The sequence below is a fragment of the Lytechinus pictus genome, chromosome 9 (genome assembly GCF_037042905.1).
Source record: "Lytechinus pictus isolate F3 Inbred chromosome 9, Lp3.0, whole genome shotgun sequence".
Classification (NCBI taxonomy): Eukaryota; Metazoa; Echinodermata; class Echinoidea; order Temnopleuroida; family Toxopneustidae; genus Lytechinus; species Lytechinus pictus.
Window position 1 is genome coordinate 18,239,238 of NC_087253.1, and position 11,503 is coordinate 18,250,740.

Genomic DNA, 11,503 nt, shown 5'->3' on the forward strand with positions numbered 1-11,503 from the left:
TTTGGTGTTCTTGACTGTGCCTGGGTGCCATGCTATCGAAGCGTATTCTAGGTGGGGTCTAACAAGTGAATGGTATAAACGTTCCTTCACTGTTTTAGAGCAGGGCGATAATTAGCTGGATCATTTTTAGGACCCTTCTTGTAGATAGCAGCGATGTTCGCTTTACGCCAATCCTCGGGAAGGATCCCTTGGTCGTATGACTGTTTAAATATGAATTGAAGGACGGGGGCTATTTCTTCAGCTGTAAGTTTAAGAATACGGTTTGGTATGCTATCTGGTCCTGCGGCCTTTGAGACATCTAACTTGTTCAATAGCTTGAGGATGCCACTAACTGTGATGTTGATATCTGGCATATCAGGGATGTTTCTTGTTGGAAGGTTGGGGATTTGGGTTTCGTCCCTGGAGAAGACGCTCTGGAACTGTTCGGCCAGTGCGTCTGCTTTCCCTTTGTCATCAGTAATGATGTCGTTTCCCTTCTTAAGGCTCTGGATCCCTACGTTGTCCTTTCGCCTGGTTTTGATATATTTCCAGAACTGTTTATTACCGGCTTCTGAAAGAGTTGCTATGAATGTCCGTTGGGCTTTTCTAAGTTCTTTATTGACTACTCTTTTTATTTGTTTGTATTTGTCCCATCTATCTTGTCCTCCGAGTTGCTTTGCCTTTGAATAGTACCTCTCCTTCTTGCGGCAAAGTTTCTGGAGTTTGGGGGTTAGCCAGGGTACTCTTGGTTTTCCTGACACTGTTTTTGACGGTACGTGTTGGTTGACAAGGTCGTGCATTTTGTCTCTAAAGTTGCACCAATTCTCTTCGACTGATTTACTACCAGGATTTGAGTCCAAAAAGTTCACGCAAAAATTATCTGCGTCTGTTTTGATTTTGTTTTCATCCATCTTTTTCCATTGGTGGATCTCTCTTGGCGGCCTAGTAGGCAGGGGTGCTTTAATGTTAATTTCCACCATTACTACGCTGTGGTCAGAAAATCCTGGGTATGGGTGGATGTTCTTCACAAGAGATGGGTGCGTAGTGAAAAACAAGTCTAGGATATTTTCGGTTCCACTAGCATCTTGACGTGTTGTGAAATTGACGAGTTGTTCTAAGCTGTGTTCGTCAATAATTCCTAGTATGTCTCGTTGAAGTGGGGTTGTGGCCTCGGTTGGAGTCCATGACATATTCGGTATATTAAAATCCCCTCCAAGTATGATGTAGGGTGTGTTAGTTTCCTGTTGGATTTTTTCAAGGCTTTTGCTAAGATTTTCTAAGTCATTACTTGTTTCAAACTTGTTCAAACTTAAAACAATACTTGTTAGAGTGATGGGCTTAAACGACATGCTTAAGATTTTAAACAGCATTTTTACAGTGCATGTGTTGCCATACTGCGCCTTTTTAATAAGCATTGTTATTTTCTTTCCCGGTTTATAATGGTTAAAACAATAAATGAAATGAAATCAATGAAAACAAAAATATCTCATGGGAAAAATGTTTCTTCAGAATAAATTTGTTTGTTTATATAGTAATATTGTTTTATTGCTAAGTAGACATAGTGAATACAACATGATGGCCTATAACACCACGTTTTTCATTTTCAAATCAACAAATGATGTCAGAGTTGGTTTCTTAGGAATTCTAAAGCCTGCTTGTTGCAGGTAATCAATAGCGCCAATTTAGTTATAGATTTAATGATTTGTTGAGCATTTCTCAGGTAGCAATAGGGAAATTGTTTGCTTTTATATTATTTGATAAAGATTCGATGTTGTCGTTTTTATAATCGTCTGCAGCCTGCCTGCAATTTACAGAACCCTTCCCTTCTGATGTCATCGCGAGGCATCGCTCCGAAATGTGCGTTCCTGCCAAATACTTCGCAATGGTGTCTGTGACGAATGTGGGGGCGTGGCTTGTGAGGAGACCAAGAACGATGGATGTTTTATCGCATGAGTACTGTTCATGGGGGTTCTTTGCCAACAGCGCATGTGCAGTGGCTTCGCAGGGCGCTGATTGGTCGGGAGTAAAGTCTGTCCCATCCTCCCGATCGACTGTTGCCATGGCAGCGGCAAAGTACTGATCTCCGTAATCATGTGATACCAACGGGTTCAGTTCATGTGTCATGTGCAGGAGGGCTTTCTTTAGTCTTCCATCTTTGTTGAAAGCTGTATTGGTCAGTAAGAAAGGACAAGTGAAAGGAAAGCAAATCTTCAAAATAATGATGACAATAACAACAATACAATTATAACAATATCAATAATAATGATTTTGTTTGATACAGAGGAAAATGTGAATAATGAAGAAAATATTAATAATAACAATAATAATGACAATTATAATAATAATATAACAAATAATAACAAAAATAATAAAAATAATAAGAGGTAACAGAAAGAGAAGGGGAATACTACTATTATTACTACTACTAATAATAATATTAAGCAAGTTTTTCATATGCCTATATTACATAGGGCCTACTGCTCAGAAAGATGCATTGTGGGTTGGGAACCTGACCAGGTTTGAGTAGCTGAGGACTTTAGGTGGTGCTATCAAGGCTGCTAAATTGTATCTCCTTTTAATGCAAAATGGGACAGGATTTGGTGGAATCTTTAAACAAAAGGCACATTAATGTCACAATAGGACAGGTGAAGAGTAGACCAATTTATCAGACTTACCAGCTCTGTACTCAGATGGCTCGATAACTGAAACATTGACACCCCATTTCTTCATCTCAATGCGCAGCACGTCACTGTACATCAAGAGCGCTGCTTTGGAAGCACAAAAGGCTGAAAAACCAGGTGCTGGAAGCCGGTCTGAAAATAGTGAAATTAGTTGTCATATTTAGTATATTTATTGATTCATTCATTTGTTTGATCGTTTGTTTGTGTATGCAGTAAATTATTGGGTTATTTACTCACTCATTTTATTACATTCATTCATTCATTCATCTATCTATTTATCTATTCATCTAATTGCTTTAACTACCTCTATTTATTTATCCACTTATACATTCATTCATTTATTCATTTATCCATTTATCAGTTTATATATTCAGTTATTTCTTAATTTCTTAATTCACCTATTCATTCAATCATGTATTCATTTAGCCATTCACTGAAGTCATGTTTACTTCTGCCAGTTTCAAAGTAGATTCCATAAATCTACATTATAATTAAAATACGATGGGCTCTTTACTTTTCATTTTCTTTCACATAACCCAATGTGATCCAGAATCAAGGAAGTCGTTGCTTTTAGGATAAAGGTCTCACGCTCCAAATTACAAGAGGGCAAGAAATATTCATTCAACCTTACCTATTTGCAATGTTTGTAACATAAATTGATCTGACTGACAAAATTGTATGCATATGATTTGCCATTAACACTGATCCTAGCAAGGGCAATAGCTGAACTTTCTTTGCCAAAACAGGGAATAAATTAAGTTTTGGAACTCTTGACTGATGGAAGAATTTGGGTCCAATTCACCCTTTCACGTGAAAATGACATCATGTCACTAGATTTTTTTCCGAAATATGTTGGTAAATGTAGGCCTACCCTTTGATGATCGGATATGAAATGTCAGATACAGTTCCTGTCTACTGGAAGTAATCATTAGTCCCCTAAATGAATCCTTATTACATAAATTTTATTTCCTGCTGTAGGATTTACACACATGTCTAAGGGGAAATAATTACAGGTGTGAAACCTATAAAGATCACTTACTTGATATACCCGTAATATTGACGATTCGGCCACGAGACCTCCTGAGAAGCGGAAGTAGTGCTCTTGTAACCCTTATCTGACCTTCGACATTGACTGTCCACTGCTTCCGGTAGAAATCCATCGGCATGATCTCAGATTCTGCATAGTAGCAGGTGGACACACCATTCACCAAACCCCATAAATCTGATGATAAATATGATGATAAGATGGTTTATAAATGTGTTCAATATTCTTGAGCTGTGCCTTTGCCAGCCTGTTTGCTTGGCCCCCCCCCCGCCCATTTTCAAATCAGATAACTTTTCTCCTTTTGTAAGTTTTATTTAATCAAAGTGGCCTCATCATTTATATACACTTTTGTTCAGCCCAAGATAAGAAATCAATATCTATATGATATTTAAACTCTTCAAATCGTCCCTTGAAACTCACTTATTTCAGCAGATGTGCAGTAATTAGCTTAATTGGATGAGCCTGCGCCTATGGATGTTTTTAACAGAAATATGGTTTAATATAAATGCTGTGGATAATCTATATAATATTTACCAAATATACATCAGTAAAATGGATTACATGTATAAAAGTATGGCATAGAAAAAGATTATCCTAATTATATGAAGAACATCTTGAATTCAGTGTAGAAAGCAGGAGGATATTTCAAGGCAATCAAGGAGAACATACAAAAATGAATAAAATGTAAATCAGAAGATATACAATATGAAGGATAACTTGAAATTATGATACATAAGGATTTAAAAACATATAAATCTCAAATGAAAATTACCACAGATTCTATTTTCCAAACTTTCTTTACATTAAGTCTCCAATGAACTGATAATGAAGGATGGCAGATAAACATTCAGTCGCAAAGTTTGCCATATACACTCACTGTTTTATCTTCAGATTTACTACATATTTTGTTTGTGAAGTAACTATGAGGAAAGCTGAAATGTTACACTATTGACAGACAAAAAAGAACATTGTTTAAACTATTGCCAATTAATGACAAGTATTTCACTATGAATTATCAGCCCTAATTGTCAAATCTGATAGTTGATACTGATTTGAAATTTGAAACTTTTTTTTGCATCATGTCATTAGATATCATGAATTCAATCTATGTATATTTCAGAAAATGATAATCTCATATGGTGTTACTGGAGGGTGGGGCTTAGGAGCGACAAGGATCAATTTCTAACAAACCATTTCCGTTGAGACTTTCTCTCAATTCTTCGACTGTACTCGTCACTCTGTTATCATCGCTTGGGTCGAGGTAAAGGGTCACCAGTCTGTCAGAGCATAGCTGTGCTAATTCTTTCTCTGCCTTTGCATCTTCAGTGAGAAATGCTGCATACACCGTGAACCCAAGGGAATCCAGATGAGCGGCCGTAGAGTGCGCTATTCCAGATTCGCATCCTGAAATATAAAAAAAATATATAGATATGATTATCAATCTTTGTTTCTTTAAAAAACTGAAAATGATTATGACTAAACAAATGAGAAGACAATTAATATTCAAGATGATTGAACAAATGATTTCAATAACTCTTGATTATTTTCATTCTGATTAAAAAGCTATTCAGTAGGTGTACCTCAGGAATATAATCTTGGTTCACTTTTACTTTTGCAAAAAATTAATGAAATTTTGGAGAATCTTGCACACAGTCTCATTTGCAGATGATTTTAATTTATCCTTCTAAGGTCAAGACCCCATTGTACAGTATTACACAATTGTTGAGAATACGAATTTAAAGGAAATAAACCTTTTTACTGCGATCATTCATTCGGAATAAAAACCTCTTTTCCATGTTACTTATTATATTTTTACAAAACATCAGAATGCAAATAGGCAAAGCAAACTACCATAGCACACATGCTATCTTTGTTAATAGAGTTGAAATATCCAATGATGATGAAATGAAAAATACAACTGTATTATAGCATTTTTATGATTACTTATATTCCACAGAACTGATGACATAAATTTTTTATATAATATTTTACATTATAGTGACAAAAGTTCACATAACACAAGAAATATGAAGTCAAAGTATTTACATTTTTATGATTATCATTAAAATTTCTAACTATATATTAAAAAATCACAGGTTTTAATGCTGATATGCTTAGAATCTGCCAAAGATACATTAAAGAACGCTGGACTATATCCTGCATTTCAAGAAAACAATATAATTTATATTTTCATCATTCTGAATAAGACTATTCCCCACACATATCCTATTTTCTTCAAAAAATATTGAAGATTAAAACTCTCTATTTCTTCTGATTAGGTTAATTCATTTACAAATATGTGATTGCAACCATCATCGATCAAAACACACTTACTTTTGCCCGCCCAAATTGGGAATTCCCTTTGCTTCACCAATGGCTTCACAATGATATCCACCCTATCTTAATTAAGTTAGGAGAAAATTGAAAGTTCTGATACAATTTTATAACACAAGTCAATGATTTATGAATGTTGTTGTGTACAAGTGCTATGTTTGCAATAAGAAATTGTCTTTCAAATTTACAAATAGCTTTTTCTAATAACTTTATCCAAGCCATCATAAATACCCAACGCTAACACTTATTTTATTTCATTTCATTTTATTTCATTTATTTATTCTTGTATTTTTCCATTTCATTTTTCATCGGCTATTTATGTATTTATTCTTTAATCATTTTTGTATTGTTTTTATTTTTCCTGTTCCTTCATGGGGATATCATTCAAAGCCATAGGTAAAGTTCACGATATGAATATTCATTCTATTTTGGGAGGTTGCTGATCCAGGGGGCGCACATTTGGCCCGTGACCCCCCCCCCCCCCCCCCCCTTGAGAGGCACCAAAAATATTTTTTATTAGAATGTTTTTTTTTTGCTTTACAAATTGTTCATTGAACAAAATTACATCAATTTGGTAGTGAAGACATTTTTTTTTTGGGGGGGTTCCAAATTTTCCTGTACAAGATGCCTCCCCCCTCTCTCTTGGAATATCCTGGATCCGACCCTGATTTGGGGGTTCACACTATAAATACAATGCTTTTGAGATTGGCAAGCCCTCGTTCATGTCCAAAACATATCAAAATGAATGTACTTCTTGTAGACTTAATTTTCCCTTGTGTATTTTTAATCATGTAAATGTACGTTTTGAATCTGTAGCATTTTCTTTTCGAGGGGATGATGATTTATCGTAATCAACTCAACATTTGAAAAAAAAAACCTTTAGGCGTCTCATCAATCCAATTCTCTGATTTGCCATTTCTCCGAGCAATTGCAATACGAGTTGGATTTCCCTTTCAAAATGATTTCACTGACCATATCCCACCGGTGCATCTTCCGAGACATAATCCCCTCAAACTAAAGAACATCGATTTTTTTTTGATACGCCTGTTATGCGACTGTCACACAGGCGAAACCGGTTCCAGACCGATCAAAGCTATTTCCACTGGTATATTATCGGTCGGTTTGGATTCGGTTTCGTTGTAGTGACTGCCGCGTACGAATCGAGGACGCCACACTCTTGAGCAGATGCTAATGCATGACGTAACGCCAACTCGAAGACGCTCAATCGAGGAGAGTTTGGTGGAAAAACGGGACCCCGATGACGTCACTGATGACGTTGTTCGTAGCGGTTCAGGAGGGGTGTGTTTTCACTTCGGGTAGATGTTTTGCAAACACGGGGGATAAGCACTGACGTCACAATAGACGTTGTGGAACAAAGTAGCTCAGAACAAAATAAAAGTTCAGCACCAAAACAAGATCAAAACATCCAACCGTGGGCTGTCTGATATTTTGTTTTTTATCATCACTAAAAGGGAACTTACGGGCGCTTCTAAATAAAGACAATATGACTCCATATTGAAAGGTTAACACATTCATGAGGATTGTCAAAGGAACCAGAAAAATAAAATAGGAGAAGAGCGGGACCGTTCTTACAAAATCTTTTTTTTATATTAATATAGAAATGCTCCAAAAATATTATTATTATGTTAATCAAGATAAATGAGGAACGGGAACGTTCTTATAAAATCTCTAGTTTATATATAGAAATGCTCAAAAATATTATAAAGTGATTAAGATAAACCTATTTTTGCAATTATTATACAAGACTCTCTGATTTCCTGAACCAATTGTAATAACCCTAGTTTTTTTTAGGAAAGCCTTAATTCTCGTTGTTCAATGTCGTACACAACATTCACACTACGTTAAAATAAAAGTTCAATCTAATATATTTTTAGCACAGAGAAGATGTGTCTATTTCTTTGGCAATTATAAAACCAAGTTGTCTTAAGCTACGGGGGCGTTAAGGGGCACCATTACAGAATTTCATGACCTATTCATATTGATTATTGTCAGCAAAACACATACATATATATCGACAGGAAAATGATTTTGGAAATGTCGGTGAATACACAATGTCGATAGACATGTATATTTGCGGACGTCTTTAACCCTCTTTTTTATTGAGTAACGTTTCAATGATTCTTTAATAGAATGATAATAATCTTATTTTCCTCCTATTTGGGGAGCGGGAGACGGGAGTTTGTATGGGGTTTTTTCGAGTAAACTTCATGCCCCCTCATTAATCAAATTCTGGGTCCGCCCCTGAACGTATACTGAGTGACTATAAGTTTGTAATGGGGATAAAGGGTGATTTGCGGGTCTAATTATGGCTTAGGCGTGTCAACAGCAGGTCAATTAATGAACACGTGATAGGCAATAGACACAGGACCTTAATTACTCTATCTCCCCCCTCTCTCTCTCTGTCCCTCTCTTTCATTCCCTCTGCAATTAACTCTGGGGGTTCAAACAGACAGAAAGCAAGCATGCTTAAAATGGCGGACTATCAGCATCAATACACAGAGGGATATCGCAAGGGATAGATGACTTCCACACCGTATGGCTCCCGAAACCTGATCCACTCTTTGACTGTTCTGCTTCAAGACGTGAATCTCGCACGAAAATGTCAAAGGATGGGTCTTCCAATATTTACATCTCCCTTTTAATCACTGGAGACCAAGGGCGGATCCGGAAATTAATCACGTGGGGATGGGGGCGGGGACAAAGCACCTTACGTTTTTATAGATTTTGCAAGGCAGATTTTAGCAAAAGCCAAAACATGGGGGACGGTTCTTACTTCCAGAATAGAACCTATACCACTATAAAAAATAAATAAAAAATTACGAACAAAATAAAATAAGCAACCATTTATAAAACTCATCCAACATATTTCCCCTAGAAGAATACGACAAGTGAAAAAGAACATTAGATCGCTACAAAAAGCTACGAATGTCCATTTTCATTATTTTCAAAACGGGAAAGGGGCTCCAAAAAAAAGAGGGAACTTCTCAACACAGGGGAGTAGAGTAAAACCATTTGGCGTAACAGGGGCACATGCGCGACTATCCCACCCTCCCCCTGATCCGTCACTGCTGGAGACTGGCCGACCCACAATAGACATGATAGAGAGGGGTTGATATAAAGCTCGAGAGAGAAGCACGATGCTCCTTGAATATGGTGGCGAATCTTCTTTACAAAGGTCAGCATCATGTAATTGCAAAGAGTGTCAGGTCGAATCACAAGCATTATTGCAACCATGGCGCCTATGTGCATGTACAAAGAATACATTACACATTGGGATTTATGGAATTAAACTTTTATTTATCATGTATAATGATGTTGATGATTCAAAATATCCTTTTCTCAAAGTAAATGATTTAACATCTTCTATTATTTTGGGGTCATCATAATCATCACGTTCTTCTTTTTCATCTATCACCATCATCACCGTCACCATTACCATCATCGTCGTTATCGAAATCATAATCGTGAGGCCTATGTTCGTCACCATCATCGTAACCAACAAAATTATCACTAGCATCATGATCATCATTACCGCCATCATCATCATCATCAATACCATAATCGTCATCATCAGCATCATTAATCATCATCATCATCATTTCCTCTATTATCATCATCTCCATCGCCATCATCATCATCATCACCATCATCAATCATCATCATCATCATCATCTCAGGCCATCATCTCCATCGCCATCTTCATCAATACCATAATCGTCATCATCACCATCATCATCAATCATCACCATCATCAATAATCATCATCATCTCCATCGCCATCATCATCATCATCATTGGGCCCACATCGGCATCACTTTTACCATAACAACCTTCGACATCGGGGAGGGGCTCCAAGATATCTAAGGAAGTCCACTGATTTCTTTCAACCGGAATGAATGCAAGGGAGAGAGAAAGAAGGGAGAAGATAGAAGTGATTGAGTATGTACAGGGGTCCGTTGCAGAAAGAGTTGCGTTTAAACGCAAGCCAAAAAATCAATCGCAAGTCCCAAATGCGCGCTGTTGATTGGTTGAAAATCAAGTTGCGCGTGATTTTTGGAGTTGCGACTGATTGCAACTCTTTCTGCAACGGGCCCCAGGACTTTATGGTAATGGGTATGAACAGTTTGACAGAGGCATTCCCGAGGGCACCATCCATTGTCAGGTGGACAGACAACATGCCCGTAGACAAATGCATGTGAGGGGGTGCTTTTTTTATCATCGCCTGGCGATGGCGGACGAAATGCATCTCCTTGCCCCCCCCCCCCCCCCCCCACCGCCTCTCCAACTTCCTCCTTTCCTCCATCACCTGGAATTGATTGATGTGACCCCTATCACCATGGTAACAGCATACATCAGGAGGACATTATGTATGGACATAAGGAGTGAAGGTGAAGGATAGGGTAATGCTAGAGATGCGGAGAAAGAGTAAACACAAGAAGGATGCAAAGAAAGAGAGAATAATAAACATGAAAGGAGGAGCGACGAAGGATGAGCGGGGTAAGACAGCGACGGACAGGTCCAAAGAATCGACGGAGGAGAATTAAAAGGAAGCCGAACGGAGAGGCATAGATTAACATTAAAAGGGTTTTCCTTTCAAATATACTGAATTTTGATTCATGTTCTGTATTTAATATTATTCGTCTGGATTTAAAAAACACCTCGGAAAAGAATTAGTGCAGTCACTATGAAAAATCTGAGATTTTCCTGAAAAAAAATATCAAGCTTAGAAATCATCGTAGAATATATGTCGAATAGTAAAAGAAATAAATAATTAATGAATGACTAAAAGAAATAATGAACGAATAAATTTATAAATGAATGAATATATATATATATATATATATATATATATATATATATATATGTAATCAATATATAAACAAATAACTAAATAATTGAATAAATGGATGAAGGACTGGATGTATGTATGTATGAATGAATGAATGAATGAATGAACGAACGAACGAACGAATGAATGACTGAATAAATGAATGAATGGATGTATGAATAAGTAAATAAAATAAATGAATAATAAGGGAGATCACTACCCCTCTCCCCCCCCCCCCCCCCTCCCCCTCCAGTCCTCCACTGACATACCGATGTAATTAGCACATGAAAGAGAATGCTTTTCGTCATATTGTGTTGCAATGAAGATAGCACCCACAGTAATGTTAGAGACATACCGTACATTCATGATATATGCCTCGGCGTATCCAGGTCTGCTAGCAAAAGCCTTGCATGCTATTTCAGTTCAAAGACGATGCTTTATACATGTAGCCTATGTCATTTGTGTCTCAAACTTCCTCGTTCATTATATAGTCTTAAGGCCTCTACAAAATACAGATATAAAATAAAAGATCGGCATTGTCAACCTACGTGTATGACATTTCGACATGAAGGCTTCAGAACTTCTTGCGTTCATTATCCCCCATTTCGGAAATTC

The 11,503-nt window shown here is 37.0% G+C and overlaps 1 protein-coding gene across 1 annotated transcript; it reads right to left on the reverse strand.

Annotated features, from left to right (window-relative positions):
• Positions 1-1,506: 1,506 nt before the first annotated feature.
• LOC129267617 (retinol dehydrogenase 16-like) lies at positions 1,507-9,647 on the reverse strand. The gene is made up of 5 exons (XM_064104372.1): positions 9,497-9,647; positions 4,897-5,181; positions 3,700-3,882; positions 2,655-2,792; positions 1,507-2,144 (listed from the first exon to the last, which is right to left on the reverse strand). The coding sequence occupies exons 1-5, from the start codon at positions 9,645-9,647 to the stop codon at positions 1,696-1,698; spliced, it is 1,206 nt and encodes a 401-aa protein (XP_063960442.1). The 3' UTR covers positions 1,507-1,695.
• Between the last annotated feature and the right edge of the window lie 1,856 nt (positions 9,648-11,503).

Coding starts and splice junctions, on each gene's coding strand:
- LOC129267617 (XM_064104372.1), bottom strand. CDS start 9,647: ATGATTAATGATGCTGATGATGACGATTATGGTATTGATGATGATGAT. Junction 3,883..4,896: donor AGAAAGTCTCAACGGAAATG/GTTTGTTAGAAA, acceptor ATTTATCATCAG/ATTTATGGGGTTTGGTGAAT. Junction 2,793..3,699: donor CAATATTACGGGTATATCAA/GTAAGTGATCTT, acceptor CACTATTTTCAG/ACCGGCTTCCAGCACCTGGT.